Here is a 21371-nt window from a genome sequence, read left to right as displayed (position 1 = left end):
TGCCATAGAGGGAGTACAAAGAAGGTTCACCAGATTGATTCCTGGGATGGCAGGACTTTCATATGAAGAAAGACTGGGTGAACTGGGCTTGTACTCGTTGGAATTTAGAAGATTGAGGGGGGATCTGATTGAAACGTATAAAATCCTAAAGGGATTGGACAGGCTAGATGCAGGAAGATTGTTCCCGATGTTGGGGAAGTCCAGAACGAGGGGCCACAGTTTGAGGATAGAGGGGAAACCTTTTAGGACCGAGATTAGGAAAAACTTCTTCACACAGAGAGTGGTGAATCTGTGGAATTCTCTGCCACAGGAAACAGTTGAGGCCAGTTCATTGGCTATATTTAAGAGGGAGTTAGATATGGCCCTTGTGGCTACGGGGATCAGGGGGTATGGAGGGAAGGCTGGGACGGAGTTCTGAGTTGGATGATCAGCCATGATCATAATAAATGGCGGTGCAGGCTCAAAGGACCGAATGGCCTACTCCTGCACCTATTTTCTATGTTTCTATGTTTCTATTACTTAAAACGTTATGATGCTATTGACTGATAAATGACTTATATAACCATATAACAATTACAGCACGGAAATAGGCGATCTCGGCCCTTCTAGTCTGTGCTGAAAGCTACTCTCACCTAGTCCCACTGACCTGCACTCAGCCCATAACCCTCCATTCCTTTCCTGTCCATATACCTATCCAATTTTTCTTTAAATAATATCGAACCTGCCTCTACCACTTCTACTGGAAATTCTTTCAACACTAACTTCAAGTTCCCCTGTCCTCCCCTGATGATTGACTTATCACTATATTCATGCGAGGAAAATATGCGCTGTGTGTTTAATATTAAATTCGTTAGATAAACACCTTTAGAAACGAAATTGAGTGTATTAGCCTCTTATTACCAATATTCCGGACGTGATTAACACCCCCCCCCCCGAACAGAATCGCCAAAAACGATTTACAGGGAATAATATCAGCAGGTACACTCATGCGCAGGTCATGCATGCGCACTGGTGCCCGCGCAAGACTTCATGGTCATTGTAGTCTTTCTCAGGGTAAACACAACATATTTTTTGACTGCTACTCTTGTGCGTTGGCAACCCTACCCACTGACCCCTGGCCCCAGGTCGGCCGGTCCGCAAGAATATTGTCAATATTAAACCGGTCCGCAGTGCAAAAAAGGTTGGGGACCCCTGATGTAGAAGACACCAGCAGTATGCCAGAAATCAGAGGGTGTAAGGAGGCAGAAGTGAGTGTAATTCTTATTACTAAGGAGAAGGTACTTGAGAAGCTGAAAGGTCCGAACCTAGGTAAGTCACCTGGACCAGATGGACTGCAGCCCAGGGTTCTGAAAGGGGTGGCTGAAGAGACTGTGGAGGTATTAATAAGGATCTTTCAAGAATCACTGGATTCTGGAATGGTTCTGGAGGACTGGAAAATTGCAAGTATCACTCCACTCTTTAAGAAGGCAGGAAATTATATCCCAGTTAGTCTGTATTTTGTGGTTGGGAAAATGTTGGAGTCCATTATTGAGGATGAGGTTTTTGGGTACTTGGAGGCATATGATAAAATTGGCTAAAGTCAGCATAGCTTTCTTAAGGGGAAATCTTACCTGTTGGAATTATTTGAGGAAATTGCAATCAGCATAGAGAAAGGAGAGTCAGCGGATGTTGTTTACTTGGATTTTCAGAGGCCTTTGACAAGGTGCCGCACATGATGCTGCTTAAAAGATGCTCACGGTACTATAGGAAAGATACTAGCATGGATAAAAGATTGACTGACTGGCTGGAGTCAAAGAGTGGAAATAAAGGGAGCCTTTTTTGCTGGCTGTCGGTGACTAGTGGTGTTCTGCAGGGGTCCGTACAGGGGTTGCTTCTTTTCATGTTATACGTCAATAATTTGGATGACAGAATTGATAGCTTTATGGCCAGATTTGCAGAGGATATGAAGATAGTTGGAGGGGCAGATCGTGTTGAGGAAGCAGAGAGTCAGCAAGACTTGGACAGTTGGGAGAATGGACAAAGAAGTGTCAGATGCAAAGAGTCAAAAAGTGTAGGTCTTGCACTTTGATAGAAGTAATAAAGGCATAGACTATTTTCTAAATGGGAAGAAAATTTTAAAACTCAGAGGTGCGAAGGATTCCCTAAAGTTTAACTTACAAGTTGAGTCAGTGGTAAGGAAGGCAAATGCATTCATTTTGAGAGGACTAGAATCTAAGAACAAGGATGTGATCCTGAGGCTTTAAAATACATTGGTCAGACGGTACTTGGAGTATCGTGAGCAGTTTTGGTCCCCTTTTCTAAGAAAAGATGTGTTGGTATTGGAGGGGTTCCAGAGGAAGTTCATGAGATTGGCTCCGGGAATGAAAGGGTTAACATATGAGGAGCGTTTGATGGCTCTGGGCCCATATGCACTAGAGTTTAGAAAAATAAAGGGCAATCTCATTGAAATCAAACAAACGTTGAAAATTCTATAGAGGGTGAGTCTAGGACCAAAAGACACAACCTCAGAATAGAGGGATGTCCATTTCGAACAGAGATGAGGAGGAATTTCTTTAACCAGTGAGTGGTGATTCTGTAAAACTCACTGCCATGGATGGCTGTGGAGGCCAAGTCATTGAGTATATTTAAAAGGGAGGTTGATAGTTTCTTCTTAGTTAAGGCATCAAGGTTTATGAGGAGAAGGCATGAGAATGGATTTGAGATCAATAATAAATCAGCCATAATGGAATGGTGGAGCAGACTCAATGGGCCAAGTGGCCTAATTCTGCTCCAAGCTCTTATGGTCTTATGGCCTCAAGTTCCATGCTCTCAATTCTCGACTATTTTGAGAGCTTTGTATGGAGAATGATGAACAGTTTTAACACTTGCTGCTACACACATAAGTCAGATGAATTTCAAAAGGTATATGAGATGCATTCATCCACTTTTTGAAACTGATAATATTCTTTGAAGACTTGAATGCTTCATTCAGTAATCAACTCAACAATGTTAGTGTCACGTGACTGGCAACAACGAATATAGAATTGAGTCAGGTTTTATAAAAACAAACAAACATTTATTAAATTCTGCTCAAAAATAATGAAAGATATTCAAACGACTAATTTAACCGAAAGTTAACTGCTATACAGCAACTCTGGAACAGTTCTTAACAGGGTAAATGCAAAAACAGTTCTTAAAGTGGTAAATTCAAACACAGTTCTTAGAATGGTAAATTCGAAAGCCCAAGAGATTTATACAGTCAATTAGGAGAGACTTTCCTGAAGTAAAGAATTCCTCGAAGACGTGAAGTTACTGCTGATCCCAGCTGAAACCTGCCCCTTGTCCGCAGGATTCACGACGACAGAAATAAAACGGTTTAAAAGAACTAACCTTTTCCTCCGGAGAATGGACATTGCATAATCCTTCCTACCTTAGCAGAGGATATCTCAGATGCAGGTCACTATTTCTTGAACGAAGATTCAATAAAGGTCGATCCTCTCCAAAACCGCCGAACAATATCAGCTTTACTCGACTCGGCGAATTCCTGTATTTCCGGTAAGGTCTCCACTCTCCAATACTACTTACAACAGAAAGTAGAACTCCACTTTAAAACAAAACCGCGTCATAAGACGAATATGCAGCATAACGATGTATCTGACGAATTAAATAACGAACTGAACTTAAAACTCAACTGGAAAAACTAACTGCGTCACACCAGGGGTCTCCCTTTACATACCTGGTGAGAATATGTCATCACGTGACCTCACATCGGCGGGAAAATTACATCATGTGACCTCCACAAGACCATTACTTCATGCTCATCAGATACTCAATTACATCAAGCTCATAAGACAGTCACAAGATACCCATGAGGTATGTAACGCCTCCCTCCAAAAAAAATTTTGGTCTTTTTAGGAGCAAAATTTTAACAATTAACTATTTTCAAAAAAAAATAGGAATATATAAAATTTACAACTTATACAATATACACTGTATTATCATATAGTAGGAGTGTTACAAATGTTAAAATACACTTCAAAAAATTACATTGTACATTTAACATCTAGATAGACAATCAGCAATCACATTATCCTTACCTTTAATATGAGTTATCAAAATATTATACTCCTGTAACATCAAACTCCAATTTAGTAATCTTCTATTTTTGTTTTTCATCCTACTCAAAAACACTTTGATTATGATTGGTGTAAACTGTGAGTGGTTTCTGAGTAGTACCAACATACACCTCAAAATGTTGTAAAGCCAAAACAAGAGATAATAATTCCTTTTCTATAGTTGAATAACTTCTTTGATGGGCGTTAAATTTCTTAGAAAGATAAGCTACTGGACGATCAACTTCATCCCCCTCATCCCTTTGAAGTAACACTGCTCCTGCAGCTTCATCACTAGCATCTACAGCTAATGAAAATGGTTTTTCAAAGTCAGGGGATTTGAGCACAGGTTGATTACGTAGAATAGTTTTCAATTTATCAAAGGCCTCTTGACAAGGCTCTGTCCAAACAAACTTTTCATTTTTCTTCAAGAGATTAGTTAATGGAAGAGCAATGTTTGCAAAATTCTTAAAAAATTTTCGGTAATATCCTACCATACCCAAGAATCTTCTGAGAGTTTTCTTACCAGTTGGAGTGGGTACTTCTAAAATTGCCTGAACTTTTGCCTGAGCAGGAACTAATTTTCCCTGACCCACAACATAACCAAGGTAGGTCACCATGGCATGACCAAATTCACTTTTAGCTAAGTTAATAGTTAAGTTAGCTTTTGAAAGTCTTTCAAATAGTTTCTCCACCGCAGTAATATGTGTTTTCCAAGTATTATTTCCTGTAACTAAATCATCAATATAGGCATCTGTATCTTTTAACCAATGAATCGCACTATTAATCATCCACTGTAAAGTACCTCATGCATTCTTCATCCCAAATGGAAGAACATTATATTCATATAACCCGGATGGGGTTACAAATGCAGGAAATCTCTCTACCTCTATCTGTCAATGGAACACACCAATAACCTTTTAACAAATCAATCTTTGTAAGGAACTTTGCTTGTCCAACTTTATCCACACAATCATCTACCCTAGGGATTGGATATGCATCAGTTTTTGTCACAGCATTCACCTTCCTGTAATCTGTACAAAACCTAATACTATTGTCTGGCTTAGTCACCATAACACACGGTGAACTCCAATTCAAATTAGAAGGTCTAATAATATTATTCTCTAACATATACTTAATTTCTTTTTCAGCAAGTTCACATTTTTCCCTGTTCATCTGATATGGATGTTGTTTTATGGGTTTTGCATCTCCAACATCTACATCATGTGAAGCTACTGTGGTTCTCCTAGGGACGTCTGGAAATAAATCCCTATATTTAAAAATTAATAGTTTCATCTGCTCTCTCTTCTTTAGCTGTAAATGAGCTAATTTCTCATCAATATTTTCCAGAATTGTTGAGTTTGGTAATCTGGCAGAAATAATGTTAGGTTTAAAATGAGTTTCAGATGAATCATCCATTAAGTTCCCAATGGGAGCAAACTCATTATTATTGACCACAACAGTCATAGTAGCAGCCTGTCTCTCATAATATGGTTTTATCATACTTATATGACACAACTGTGTTGGCTTTCTTCGATCTGGGGTTTTTATAACGTAATCCGCATCATTTACTTTAGATTTAATCTCATAAGGACCATGAAATTTAGCTTGTAATGGGTTCATTTGCACCGGGAAAAGAACCAACACCTTATCTCCAGGCTTAAATGACCTCATTCTAGCTTCCTTATCATACCAAGCCTTCATTTTCTCCAGAGCCGATTTTAAATTTTCCTTCACTAAGCTACAAGCGTTATGTAATCTTTCTTTAAATTTTAAAACATAATCCAGCAAATTAGTGTGTACCTCTTTATTAATCCAGTTCTTTCAACAAGGCCAAAGGTCTTCGAACTCTATGCCCAAACACAAGTTCAAAAGGACTAAAACCTAATGATTCCTGCACTGCCTCCCATACTGCAAAAAATAGTAAATGTACGCCTTCATCCCAGTCCTTTTCATTTTCCATACAATATGTCCTAATCATAGTTTTAAGGGTAGAATGGAATCTCTCCTTGTGATTCTGGATGATATGCAGATGAGGTAATCTGTTTTGCTCCCAGTTTATAAGCTATCTGCTGGAACAATCCAGACATAAATTACTACCTTGATCGGATTGTATTTCCTTAGGAAATCCAAAATAAGTAAAGAATTTTATAAGAGCCTTTGTCACAGTTTTGGCTGTTATATTCCTAAGGGGTATTGCCTCTGGAAACCTAGACACTGTGCACATAATGGTCAGCAAATATTGATGTCCAGTTTTAGTTTTTAGCAATGGGCCTATACAATCTATAATAAATTTGGAAAACAGCTCACCAAATGCTGGAATCGGTTGCAGTGGGGCCACTAGAGTAACTTGATTAGGTTTACCCACAATCTGACAAGTATGACACGTCCTGCAAAATGTCGCCACATCTTTTTCTTAAACTAGGCCAGTAAAAATGTTTAAAAACCTTGTTCATAGTTTTCTTTACACCTAAATGACCACCCAAATGCATACTATGAGCCATAGTTAAAATCTCATTTCGATAAACTTTAGGAACTACTACCTGGTGATTAACTTCCCATTCCTCACTAGCAGGAATTGTAGGTGATCTCGTCTTTCTCATTAATACCCCCTTTTCAAAATAATATCCTACTGGCACCTTCTCAATTTCACTCTCTGGAAGAGCTTGTTCCTTTAATATGATAATCTCAGGGTCTCTACTCTGCTCTGCTATCATCTCCTTCCGAGATAAAGACAAATCTTCATGGTCAGATTTATCACAAGAATCTTAATCAAATAATGAAGGTAAGAAAGTTTCTGACACATCCTCAAAATTTGAATCCTGAGTTGAACAGTCATGGGTAACAGACCCATCCTGCACATCAGTCTTTTTAGCCATAGCTCGGGTTCCAACACAGGAAGAATTGATGCTAGAATCCCTCTGTGGTTCCTCAGAATTTGAATTTATTGTTAAATGCACTTCGGGAAAAACTTGCCCATCTGCTAAGTCATTCCCTAACAATAGAGAAACATCATTCACAGGTAAACTGGGTTGTAGCCCTACTTTAACAAGTCCTGTAACTAACCCTGACCTTAAATTTACTCTATGCAAATGTACAGGCATAAGGGCACTCCGAAATCCTCTTATATAGTTGACCTCACTAGTGTCAGATTCATCACTAACTATTAGAACACTGTTTAATATAAGTGATTGAGAAGCTCCAGTATCTCTAAGGATTCTTATCGTCACTGGAGTGGATCCCTCTTTCAAGGATACAAATCCCTCGGTTATAAAATGTTCATATCCCCTCTTAACCTGGTCAGACTCTAACAAAACTTCATTAGTATTTATCAAACTCTATCAATTTACAGGTGTTTTAATATGCTGCACACAAGCATCTGGGACTGCTTCTTTCTCTTTCTTCTTCAATCAAAAACAGTCAGCTATTACATGTCAAGGTTTCTTACAATAGTTACAAATAGGACTAAAATGTCTTTCCTTCACATGTCTCCCTTCATCCTTGCCTTCCTCACTAACTTCAGGTTTAATTTCTGGTTTACATTGACTGTCTGTGCTATTTTTCTTTTTAAAAGTTCTACCTGGAGAAAGTTTACTCTTATGAATTAAAGCATACTTATCAGCTAATTTAGCAGACTCCTGCAATGTAGCAGTGTCCCTTTCATTTAAGTATGTCCTCACTTCAACAGGAATGCTCCTTTTAAATTCCTCCAGTAAAATCAACTCTTTTAATTTATTATACTCCCCATTCACATTTTTAGAGGAACCCCATCTCCCAAAACACACAGATTTCTCATAGGCAAATTCCAAGTAAGTTTTTTCCACAGATTTCTTCAAATTTCTGAACCTTTCTCTATAAGCTTCTAGAACCAGTTCATACGCTTTCAATATATGCTGCTTCACAATACCATAATCAAGTGCTTGCTCAGCAGTTAAAGCTGTATAAACTTGTTGTGTCTTGCCTCTAATTACACTTTGTAACATCACTAGCCATCTATCTTTCAGCCACCCTAAACTCAAAGCAACATTTTCAAAATGTTGGAAATATTTGTCCACTTCTGTTTCATTAAATGGAGGAGCCAAAATGACCTCTTGACTAACAGCAAACTGTTTCCTAGAACCAAAGGACTGATTCTCGGACTTTAATTTCTCCATCTCTAGATCAAATTTCCTCTGTTTCTCTGCTTCTCTTTCTTCAAATTCCCTTTTCCTATGGGCTTCTCTAGCCTTGAATTCCTCCTGTTTATTTTCAGCTTCCAACCAACTTCTTTCCAAATCAACTTCTAATTGCTTTAACTTTATTTGATTGATATGTAACTGCATCTCTAAGTTATCCAATGGAAACATATCTAACACTTATTCATCAAAAACACTCAACTCTTTATAGTGTGCCGCAAGTTTTCTCTGAATTACTGGCTTTGTTGTAACCTTTGTAATTCCTTTAAGGCCCAACCTTCTAGCAATCTCGGATACATCACCTTTTCTTGCCTTCACCAAAAACTCCGGGTCTGGCGATCCCATAAAGTCGTCAATATTCATTGCTGCCGAATACCACCCACAGAACAATCAAACAAAAGAATTGGGTATTTCCCTTTTCCAAATCAGATTGATAATTAAACAAGCACTTAGGCTCAAAATTGGAACAATCCCGGATGAGCCCCCAGATTATGTCACGTGACCGGCAACAATGAATATCAATTGAGTCAGGTTTTATAAAAACAAACAAACGTTTATTAAACTCTGCTCAAAAATAGAGAAAATATTCAAATGACTAATTTAGCCAGAAGTTAACTGCTATACGGCAACTCTGGAACAGTTCTTAAAAGGGTAAATGCGAAAACAGTTCTTAAAGTGGTAAATTCAAACACAGTTCTTAGAACGATAAATTCGAAAGTCCAAGAGATTTATACAGTCAATTAGGAGAGACTTTCCTGAAGTAAAGAATTCCTTGAAGACGTGATGTTTCTGCTGATCCCAGCTGGAACCTTTCTTGTCTGCAGGATTCACGATGACGGAAATAAAACGGTTTAAAGGAACTGACCTTTTCCTCTGGAGAATAGACACTGCACAATCCTTCCAGCTTTAGCAGAGGATATCTCAAAATGAAGGTCACTATTTCTTGAACGAAGATTCAATAAAGGTCGATCCTCTCCAAAACCACCGAACGATATCAGCTTTATTCGAGTCAGCAAATTCCTATACTTTGGTAAGGTCTTCACTCTCCAATTCTACTTACAATAGAAAGTAGAACTCCACTTTAAAACGAAACTGCATCATAAGACGAATATGCAGCATAACGGAGTATCTGACGAGTTAAGTAACAAACTAAACTTAAAACTCAACTGGAAAAACTAACTGGTCTGCCTTTACATACCTGGTGAGAACATGTCATCATGTGACCTCACATCAGCAGGAAAATTACATTATGTGACCTCCACAAGACCATTACTTCATGCTCATTAGATACTCAATTACATCATGGTCATAAGATAGTCACAAGATACCCATGAGGTATGTAACACCTCCCTCCAAAAAAATTTTGGTCTTTTTAGGAGCAAAATTTTAGCAATTAACTATTTACAAAAAAAAATACACTCAAAATGCTAGAGGAACTCAGCAGACCAGGTAGCATCTCTGGAAAAGAGTACAATTGATGTTTTGGGCCAAAACTCTTCAGCAGAACAGTTTTTATTGTCTTTCCAATATCATATTTAGTGGAGCACGGTTTCAGTGCAGTCACCCAACTTTTTTCACTCCAATGAAACAGTCTGCAAATTACTGAATGTGGGAATTTGAGACTCCTTCTGAACAACATTCAGTCTGATGTTGAGAAACCTAATATCACTGCACCAAGCCCACCCACCTCAGTGAAAAGTGAAAAAGCAATTAATTAGTGAGTAGTTTGACTACTAATGTATGCTCGGAAATAGTTGATGAAAATTGTTGTTATTGTAATTAATCAAATAAATAATTTTATTTGTAGCTTTAAATAGATTTGAATAATTTTTTGCAATTATTTATCACCACTTTGAACTTGCAGTTCCTAATTTCTTACACTGTGCATTGTAAATCAAAATTCTTTATAGATTTTATGTAATGTCCAGAAAGGGAGAGGGAGGTGCCAGGGATGTGGTCTGTGAGCCAAAGGAGCAGTAACCCAAAAAATGTTTGGGAAGTACTGGGTTATATTAATCTTAGACAGGTTAAAAGAATGGCACAACGTCGTGGGCCATAGAGCCTATCTTGATGCACTATGTGACAAGAATATAAGTTCAACAGTATGTAATAACATCAACGTTTATACAATGCACTTCCAATTATGACAACTCTGCTATTTATTGAAGGGTTACTTGAACATTACATGATCATAAATAGAACGTGTTTATCATTTAGAAAAAGAAAAATCACTGTCCCCGTTATATCCAGACTAAGCTCATCAAAGAGCATACATGACTGCACAACATCTGATCCTGATCTGTTATCTCCAGCTCCCGTGGTCTGTTTCCTGATGATTCCCTTCCACCCATGATTGACTCAGTTACACTCAACATGCACACTTTCCTCAGCATTTGCTTTCTTGCTGTCCTACAGTGAAGAGGATGTCTTATCTTGTACATGTTGCACTTGTAACAAGTCAAAAGGAAGCCCTCAGGTCCACTGACCCCCTGCTCCAGGAGAGCAACCCCATTAATTCCATTTCCTCTCTCCTTACTTCCTGAACCCCTGGAATTTATTCTATCTCACACTTGCCCATCCAGTCCAATTTTGATTGCTCTTGCAATTGATCTACACGAAGGAATACTTTACAATAGACATTTAATCTACTACCGCTTCTCTGGGATGTAGGAGAAAACCCATGCAGGCATGGGGAGAACGTGAAAACTCCACATAGACAGCAGTTGAAGGCAGGTTTATATGTAGATCTTGGAGCTGTTGAGGCAGGAACTCTACTTACTTTTGTTATACATTGCTCAGTTCCTGCTGGCAGTTAGCCATGCTTGCAAGTCCCTGGGTTTTTGTATTTCTAAAAATCTTACAGCTCTATTAACTTCACATCAGGGTGTTTCACCTTTCCACACTACAGGATTTTCCACATGTGCACATATATCCACTGCATGCATTGACCAAGCTTCTGAATTGTCTCATGCTCTTTCTTCAACCTCTATTATAACCAGCAACATAGATTGCTGTCCATACCATGATCATCAAACTAACTTTCATGGAGAGAGTTACGGTAATTTTTCCATAATCCCCTTGCTATAAAGTAACTGTAAATCCTGGTGTGACTTCTGGAAGACAACTGACTAGTAATCCTCTTGGGGAGAACCAATACACCCTGCAGCTTGAGTGACTCTGGGATCTTATCACCACAAAGTTGACAGTCCCTCATGTCAATTCCTGCTCCTCCCTTTCACTCTAACTTTCTCCAATGTTGCAATCCTCAGATCGTCATTTTCCACCATTACTAGTCTCCTTTACAGATCTGATTTTAATCTCTCCGGCACTGCCAGGCATACCCGGGCCCTACCTACTGCATTACAACAGAGGAATGGGATTAAATCAAGATCTAATTCAAAGGCGGAACAAGTCTAGCGGCTGAATGTTTTGTTTCCTGGTTCCTAAATTCCTTCCACGTTCCTATAACAACAAATTCTGCCAGAATAATGATTATTTCAAAAATGTTTCCCAAATGAACAGTAGAAAAATAAATGTTTGATTGTTTCTATATCCTGATTACATATGAATAACCTTCTGTTCAAAACCAAGTGCAAAGATCAGAGCTACTGGCTATCTCATTGAATTGTGAGCTTGAAAGTGAGTTTCCTGAAAGTGCCTCAAAATAAAATTGAAAAAGTGGATTCTATTGTAATAGGAAAGGTCACCAAAGGGTAAAACAATATGAAAGGGATCTACAAAGGCCAAGTAATCATTAGTAAAGTGAGCATGGTTTTTAATTCCCTCCCTCAGCTCTCATTCCCAACAGCATAGCCCAAGTCTAATTCTGTAATCATCTCCAGTTCCATTTTCTTCTGTAGATTTCCAAATGTCCATTCTGCCTTTGTTGATTGTGAAACCTCCACATAAATCTCCAAATCTTTATCTCTTCTTTTGTCAGCCAGCAATGACTATTCGGAATTAAGGTTGATATCCATTAGCGTGAGTCAGAAGGAAATCCGTGAGTTTCATTTTCTCTCCTGTGTACCCATGCATTTTTATCTCCAGAGTAGCAAACAGCAGAAGAGAAAAAGAACAAGGTGGGCACATGATAGAGAGATCACTCATTCTGTGGAGAATATGTGTGAACACAATTATGTTGAATAATGTAAGGGGTATGCTATCACTGTGGACAACAGAAATATTATGGATGCAGGATCTTCAGAAAGAAAATTGGGCAAAAGTACTCTTGGTGGCCATCTTTTAGGTACCTCCTGTTCCTAATGAAGTGGTCACTGATTGTATGTTCGTGATCTTCTGCTGCTGTAGCCCATCCACTTCAAGGTTTGGCATGTTGTGCTTTCAGAAATGTTCGTCTGCACATCACTGTTGTCACACGTGGTTATTTGAGTTACTGTCACCTTCCTGTCAGCTTGAATCCGTCTGGCCATTCTCCTCTGACCTCTGTCACTAACAAGGCATTTTTGCCCACAGAACTGCCGCTCACTGGATGTTTGGAGATCAGCAGTTTCTGAGATACTCAAATCACCCCATCTGGCACCAGCAATCATTCTGCATCAGAGTAACTTAGACCACATTTCTTCTGCTATTTGTCTCCAGGGATATATTGCTTTCACTTGCTGTGTTAATATCAGTGTCATTTTGAGAACTCTGATCAACATGTTCTTTTCTTTCACATCCTTCTGCCAAGATCCTATCTGTTCACCTCTGTTCTTGTTCTTGCTGTGTGACCATAATTCGCTCCATGTGCCTCATAATGGAGGCATGGACTTCATCCATGTGATCAGTGAGTCTTTGCACAAGTTCCAACTGAGTCTGTCTCAATTCACTGAGCTCCCTCTGTTGGCTGCGTATCATAGACAACCCCTCCTGTTGGTTTGTGTTCGACTGGTGCTGTTGCTCTGACCTTGGGAATTGCGTGGCCTCCCCATCTTCCTTTTTACTTTTCCTCATCAGCCTTGGAGAGGGTTGTGGAGATATTTCTGATTTCCAGTCTGTAACTGGAAGTCAATGAGCCACAGATTTTGAATCAAAGCTGCATGTTGTGGATGCAGGACTGGTGACTTCTTCATCATGATCACTCTGTTCGGCACTGGCATCCTGACAGTCATGCTGGTGTGGATGTCTATGGAAAGTGAAGTTCCTGTGCTTCTCCTGCATAACCTCTCTGGATCTGTCATGACTGTTGTTATGAGTTTCTCAGGTTACATCAGGTAGGTATCTGAGCCCGTCAAAGACATCAGCATACACTTCCATGAGTGTTGTGTGGTCAGCTTTGGTCTGTGAAGCCACTACAGAAACTCTTTCCACCAGGCTGAGTTTTTCATATGTATTCAGACCTAATTTTGGCTGTGCTCTCTTTTCTACAATCAGTAGCTGTGCCTTTAGGTGCTGTCCCTTGTGCTTGAAAGTCACTACATAGCCCCCTTTTACTGGAACATTCTCTCCAGTATATCCTGTCACTTTTAACTTTACTGGGTGAATCTTGCTCTTTACTGTCTCATTCACAGTCACTGGAACAATCCATTCTGTTTTGCCAGCACCAGCAGTCTGTAGACAATCTACAAATGCTTCCTTCATTTTCTCATCAACATGTGCACCTTTCTCTTGGTAGTCCCGGCTTCGTAGTACTTTGCAAAATGATTCTTCTTCCCACAATTATTGCAGGACTTTCCAAAAGCAGGACACGTCCTTGAAATGTGACTACCTCCACATTTGCTGTTTGAACCTACCTCTTTGCTTTGCTCAAGCAACACACACAAAATGCTGGTGGAACACAGCAGGCCAGGCAGCATCTATAGGAAGAAGTACAGTCCACATTCCGGGTCAAGACCCTTCATCGGTTCCACCAGCATTTTGTGTGTGTTGCTTGAGTTTCCTGTGTGTGTTGCTTGAGTTTCCAACGTCTGCAGATTTTCTCTTCTTTTGTGCTCCGCCCCTATTTTTGTAGTATGCATTGTTGTTTCTGCTTTATACAGCTCCTTAGCTTGTGCTTGTGCAGTTTCTGCTGCCTTACATCCTACATATATCCTCAGCCTTTTCCAGCATTAAATCTTTCTCACTGAGTTTGCTTTCTCCAGGTCCATTATTTGAAGTTCCACAAACTACTTTGTTTCTGACGAGTGACTCTCTCAAATCTCCAGACTCACAGGGCTTACTCAGTGTGTGAATCACAGCGAAGTATCGGTCAAAGCCAACACCTTGTTTCTGGTCACAGGAAAAGAACTTTCAAATGCTATATTTTTACTTGGGACAAAATACTCCTCAAACGTTGTCATCAGAGTGTCCAATGTCAAGGCTGTCTCATCAATTTGAAAGCTGTTATAGATGTTCAAAGAATCTTTGCCAATTACGTGTAGAAAAATAGATGCTTTTGAATTTTCCTCTGCTCACCCACCCACCCCGCCCCAAGCTGCTAAATATATATTGAATCGATGTTTGAAGCGTTTCCGGTTATCATTTAGATTGCCAGTAAACTGCACAGGTGTGGGAGGACTTTACTTATCCATGACTGAATTTTCAGGCTCTCACCTGAATCTCTTTTGGTGAATTTGGCAACAACGGCAGCTTCAGAACACAACGTGCTCTCTGGTCAGTAGCTTCTCTCCGTTGGAATTTAATGTCTCTTTCTTAATTGCGTGCAGTACATTTACTCTCTGTGTTTCGAGCTCACTCTGACTTCTGACACCATGTAATGTTTGTTCTTTAATGAAGCCAAACTTAGCCGAAGTAAAAATGCTGGCACATATTTATTTACAGATCACTCCAGCAAGGGTTTCAGTTCAATCCGAGCGCATGCAACCAACTCCCCGATGTCACTTGAGACACTGGGGATTGAAGTTCTTTATTATGTACACACATAACACAGGTGGGAAAGGAAGGGAGCTTCTTGTTGTTGCAGCTTGGATTGTTCTGCTGAATATTGTCGGTGCCAGAATGTGTGACGACATTTGCGGGCTGCCCCCGGTACATCCTTGGGTATGTTGCTTGTTAATTTACACATTTCACTGTATGTTTCCATGTACATGTGATACATAAATCTGAACTTCCTGCCCTTCCTCAAAACCTATAACTGATACTTGAGAAAGCAAACAGAGTCTCGGTTTAATTAGAATCAGAAGGCTGCAACAGTGAAGGCTCCTCAGTTATCTTGCAATTCATGCCACTGGACAGTGACCTCGGTCTGTCAAGGACCAGGTCTTGGGTGCCTGTGCATCAGCCTCCGGATGTAAAACAAAATCACGCACAGGCGTTCTCCATTAAGTGAATCCATCCTAAAAGCCCAGATTAGTCCCTTAGAAGAACATCATATTCGACTCAAGAGATCACACCACTACTGCCTCTTAGTTAGATTTTGTTGTTGCACTAGACTTGATCAATAAAATTATGACTGCACTCAGTGTGTCCTTGGACTGTCATAGTACAGTATACTGTATGATCTTACAGCACTGCTAACACAACACCATATTTCAGCATCATTCTGCCTGTTGTTCTTCCTGTAGAATCTGGATCAAATAATCAGAATATTCTAATTAATATGTTGTTTTATTGTTTCATTAAGACAAAACTATCCCATTAAATAACTTAAGATAAATTAAATGTGCATGTTGTGGAGTATTTGAAAGAAGGATAAGTTTCTACAGTAATATTTTTTACTTTACCAAAACATTCAGTGATGTCTAAGAAGGTCACAGAAACGTGACTGCAAAACAATGTTTCAGACATGGATTACACATCCAGCTTCAACTTCAGCCCTGGTGCAGCTTTGCAGTGAAATGTCCCGATCCATTCATAGCCTTGTGCGTCAATGAACTTGCCTTCTCCTTCCAATCTGCAGAGTGAAAGCAGGAATGAAAGATATTCAGTTGAAGCGGCATTTTCTGGGATTGTCATAGTGCGATACACGCAAGTTAGGCAAATGAAACATATTACCTGACCAAGATGGCAAAGAAACACAGCACAAGGATTACACTGCACCTTAAGAGCATGGCTGCATTAATATACACTCATTGGCCACTTTATTAGGTATTCCTGCCCATTAATGCAAATATCTAATCAGCTAATCATTTGGCAGCTATTCAATGCATAAAAGCATGCAGATATAATCAAGAGGTTCCAGTTGTTATTTAGACCAAACATCAGGATAGGGAAAAATTGTGATTAAGTATTTTTGACCATGGAATGAAAAAATATCCTGTGAGTGCCAATTCTGTGGGCAAAGACACCTTGTTGATGAGGGAGGTCAGAGGAAAACAGCCAGACTGGTTCAAGCCGACAGGAAGGCGACAGTAACTCAAATACAACAGTGGTGTGCAGAAGAATGCACAACACGTCAAACCTCAAAGTGGATGGGCTGCAGCAGCAGAAGACCATGAACATACACTCAGTGCCCATTTTATTATGTACAGGAGGTACCAAATCAAGTGGCCTCTGAGTAAATCTGTTAATGATACTTGATGGATTTTGATAGCACAATATTCAATTATCTTCATGTCTGTTTTTGCTAACATTTCAAAAGAACTAACCTCTGACCTTAAACACACACACACCAGATGCTGGAAATCTAGAGTAAAAACACACACACATGCACAAAGTGCTGGAGGAACTCAGTAGGACAGGCAGCAACTATGGAGAGGAATGAACAGTCGACGTTTTGGCTGAGATCTTTCATCAGGACTGGAAAGGGGGTGGGGGGGATAGAAACCAGAATATTTGACCTTCCTCAGAATTCAACCTGAACCATATTTGCTTCTCTTCCCACAGAGGCAGTTGGACCTGCTGAGCATTTCTTTCATTTTCAGTTTCTGTCCTAGCAGCAATGGCCCAGCACTTACCATGGGCCAGGGGCTCCCTTCATTCACACAATTATGGGCTGAATCCCAGGGAAAAGTAATCAATGACATCAGGAAAGCTGTCAGAAGAAGTGAAATTAACCTATTGTTACATTGCAGTCTTCGCTAATGTCCCTCAATCATTGGAATTTATTGATTGCAAATAAAAGATTACAGATTCAGCAACCAAATAGTTAAATATCGGAACTGAATCTAAATGCCTGGCAAATTAAACTACAGAATGAGAGTCAAATTGCACAATAAAAATTTTAAGGATTACAATTTTATTTTTTAAAATGTGTACATGAAAATCTGGTATAAACAAAGGCAGCAATGAAACTGTTGGATGAAGTCACTTGTGAATCAAATCTGACCCACAAATAACACACACAAAAAATGCTGGTGAACGTAGCAGGCCAGGCAGCATTTATAGGAACAGGTACAGTCGACGTTTTGGGCCGAGATCCTTTGTCACCACAAGTGACTAGCACCAGCATGACTGGCTCTTTAAATAGTCTCTCATATGGCGAGGCAAGTTACTTAGCTGCATCAAAAGTGTCAGTAGAAGGCTTAGTCAGTGATTCCCAAATCAGAATCAGAAGCAGATTTAATACCTCCGGCATATGTCGTGAAATTTGTTAAACGTTATGGCAGCAGCACAATGAAATACATGATTAAAAAAAATGGAGAAAAAACTGAGTTACATTAAGTTTATATATATCTATTAAATAGTTAAGTTAAAAGTAGTGCCAAAAAAAAAGTAGTGAGGTAGTGTTCATGGGTTCAATGTCATTTAGAAATTGGATGGCAGAGGGGAAGAAGCTGTTCCTGAATTGCCGAGTGTGTGCCGTCAGGCTTCTGTATCTCCTTCCTGATGGTAATAGTGTGAAGAGGGAAGCCCTGAGCGATGGGGATCCTTAATGACGGATGCCATCTTCCTGAGGCACCGCTCCTTGAAGGTGTCTTGGATACTAAGGAAACTGGTACCCATGATAGAGCTGACTAATTTTACAAGTTTCTGCAAATTATTTCGATATTGTGCAGTAGCCCGCCTCCCTTACCTCAGTGATGTGGCCAGTCAGAATGCTTTTCACGGTACATCTGTAGAAGATTTTGAGTGTTCGAGTTGACAAACCGATCTCCTCAAACCCCAATGAAATATAACTGCTGTGTTGCCTCCTTTATAACTGCATCAATATTTTGCATCCAGGTTAGCTCATCAGAGATACTGACACCCAGGAACTTGAAATTGCTCATTCTCTCCACTTCTGATTCCTCTGAGGATTGGTTAATGTTCCCTCGTCTTTGGTCTTGCCGACATTGAGTGCAAGGTTGGTGCTGCGACACTACTCAACTAGCTGGTATATCTCACTCCTGTATGCCCTTTCGTCACCATCTGACGTTCTTCCAACAATGGTTGTATCATCAGCAAATTTATAGATGATGTTTGAGTTATGCCTAGCCACACAGTCATGGATGTAGAGAGAGTAGAGCAGTGGCTAAGCACGCATCCCTGTGAAGCGCCAGTGTTAATCATCAACGAAATGGAGGTGTTATTTCCAATCTGCACAGGTTGTGGTCATCCAGTTAGGAAGTCAAGGATCCAGTTGCAGAGAGAGCACAGAGGCCGAGGTTCTGTAGCTTTTCGATCAGGACTGTAGGATTGATGGTGCTAAACACTGAACTATTGTCATAGATATCCTGACATAGGTATTTGCATTGTCCGCGTGATCCAAGGCTGCATGGAGAGCCATTGAGATTGTGTCTGCTGCAGAACTATTGTAGTGAAAGGCAAATTGCAGTGGGTCCAGATCCTTGCTAAGGCAGGAGTTAATTCTGGCCATGACAAATCTCTTAAAGCATTTCACCACTTTAGACATGAGTGCTACTGGACGATAGTCGCTGAGGCAACTCACACTACTCTGCATGGGCACTGGTATAATTGTTGCCATTTTGAAGCAGTTGGGAACTTCCGACTGTAGCAGTGAGAGATTGAAAATGTCTTTGAATATTCCTGCCAGTTGGTTAGCACAGATTTTCAGAGCCTTACCTTGCTGCCTTGAAAGGGTTCACCCTCTTGAAAGACAGCCTGACATTTGCCTCTGAAACAGAGATCACAGGGTCATCGGATACTGCAGGGATCCTCATAACTGTGGTTTTATTCTCCTTTTCAAAGCAAGCATAAAAGGTGTTGAGCTCGTCAGGTAGTGAAACATCGCTGCCATTCATGGTGTTGGGTTTTGCTTTGTAGGAAGTGATATCCTGCAAACCCTGCCAGAGCTGACATGCATCCAATGTCGCCTCCATCCTCTCCCAGGATTGCTTCTTGGCTCTTCAAATAGCCTTCTGCAAGTTATACCTTTTCTTCTTATACAGACCTGTGTTGCTAGACTTAAATGCCACAGATTTAGCCCTCACAAACCTCCTGGTTCATCCACAGCTTTTGGTTTGGGAATGTACAGTAAGTTTTCATAGGTACACATTCATCGACAGTTTTTAATGAAGTTGGTGACAACTGTGGCATCCTCAACGAGACATGAAGATGACTCTCTGAATACAGTCCAGTCCACCAATTCAAAGCAGTCCTGTAAGCGCCCCTGTGCTTCCCTGGCCCATACCTTCTTGGTCCTCATTACTGGTGCTACAGTCTTCAGTCTCTGCCTCTACTCATGGAGTAGAAATACAGCCAGGTGATCAGACTTACCAAAGTGTGGGCATGGAATTGCAAATTAGGCACTCTGAACTTAGTGTAACGGTGGACCAGTGTGTTATTTCCTCTGGTACTACAGGTGATTTGTCGACAATAATTATTTAGTGACTTTATCAAGCTCGCCTGGTTAAAATCCCCTGAAATGATGGTGAAGGCATCAGGATGTGCTGTTTCATGCCTGTTGATTACATCTCTCAGTTCATCCAGAGCCTATTTAACATTAGCCTGAGGTGGAATATACACCTCTAACAAAATGATTGCTGTAATCTCTTGCAGCAGGTAAAATGGCTGGCATTTAATTGCAAGGTATTCCAGGTCTGATGAGCGATATTGGGGCATCACCAACACCACGAGAAGTTGATCATGGGGCATACACCTACATCTCTGCTTTTGAGAGGCTCGACCGACTGATCTTGACGATGTATTATGAACCCGTCCATTCCAATTGCTGCGTCTGGCATGGAAAGGGTTAACCAAGATTCTGTACAACAAAGGACGCACGTGTTCCTAACGTTCCCCTGATACAGCACCCTGGCTCTGAGGTTGTCAGTTTTATTTACCAGAAACTGCATGTTTGCCAGCAAGATAGTTGGTATTAGGAACCAAAAACCTCATTTTTTTTAAACTCACCACCAAGCTAGCATGCCAAATAATATATTTTAAAACTTAACAGAGAACAGCACTTGTTCTGAAAGACCACTCTCTTTAGAATGATCAACATATATTTCTAATAAATTTCCAATACATTTTAAATTTTAGGAACCTTCCTTAGCTGTACTTTGACAGCAAATTAGCTGCTAGTAGGCGGGGTGCAGAAAGTATGGGTTGCGAGTTAATTTCTCAACTTATTTATATATCAGTAGGTGCAGTTGGTGTTGTCATTCCTCTTGGATTGTCCTGAAATCTCCAGGAGTTGCAGATCAATCTCCAGGACAATCAAAGAGAAAAATCATAGGAGAAGGGAGTGTTAACAAATCACTTACTTTCATCACTTTAAAATAAGAGAGAGAATTCAGATGAAAAAGGCTGATTGCTGATAAGGGTAACTAAATTAAACAACAGAATCTATGTGCTTCCTGTTCAATGTAGAACAGTGTGCTGTAGGGAAATGAACACAATGTACAACCATTGGAGAGAGAATAAAGTACATTCAGTTAGAGGTGTAAACCCGGCATACATCTGTGTACATTTATGTCCTTCAAACACAGTACAGTCTAAATTATACATGAATGTTTAGAATAACTTACTTGTTTTTATTGAAGTTTCCAACATATTTTAAATTATTTGGCCATGTGTATATCCCTGTACCATGAAATGTGTTGTCTTTAAACTCTCCTTCATATGTTGCACCTGAAGGATGCACCAGTTTTCCATTGCCATTCATCTATGGGAAAGAAACATACAAATCAAATGATGAAATTACATCAAGTATTGCATAGGAAATTATTGCTTGGTTTCTCACTCTAGGAACATAGGAATTGGAATAGGTCATTCAGCTATCTGAGACCCTGGTGAATTGTATTTAAATTCCTCCCACCAAACTTAGTTTCACAATCTGAGTCAA

At 39.9% G+C, this 21371-nt stretch overlaps 1 protein-coding gene across 4 annotated transcripts in view; it reads right to left on the bottom strand.

Annotated features, from left to right (window-relative positions):
- Window positions 1-8940: 8940 nt before the first annotated feature.
- The window catches only part of morn2 (MORN repeat containing 2), a 46871-nt gene continuing 34440 nt past the window's right edge, over window positions 8941-21371 (bottom strand). For 3 of the 4 annotated variants that reach the window (XM_072267116.1, XM_072267117.1, XM_072267118.1), the window contains 2 exons: window positions 21055-21191; window positions 14685-16097 (listed from right to left, as the gene is read on the bottom strand). In XM_072267116.1, coding sequence (XP_072123217.1) covers window positions 15995-16097; window positions 21055-21191 — 240 coding nt within the window. In that variant the 3' untranslated portion in view covers window positions 14685-15994. Of the gene's footprint in view, window positions 9319-14684; window positions 16098-21054; window positions 21192-21371 lie in introns of those variants that run through there. The other variant, XR_011887050.1, reaches the window with a different exon arrangement.

Source organism: Mobula birostris, chromosome 8 (assembly GCF_030028105.1).
Source record: "Mobula birostris isolate sMobBir1 chromosome 8, sMobBir1.hap1, whole genome shotgun sequence".
Lineage (NCBI taxonomy): Eukaryota > Metazoa > Chordata > Chondrichthyes > Myliobatiformes > Myliobatidae > Mobula > Mobula birostris.
This window is presented reverse-complemented; position numbering and strand designations above follow the sequence as displayed.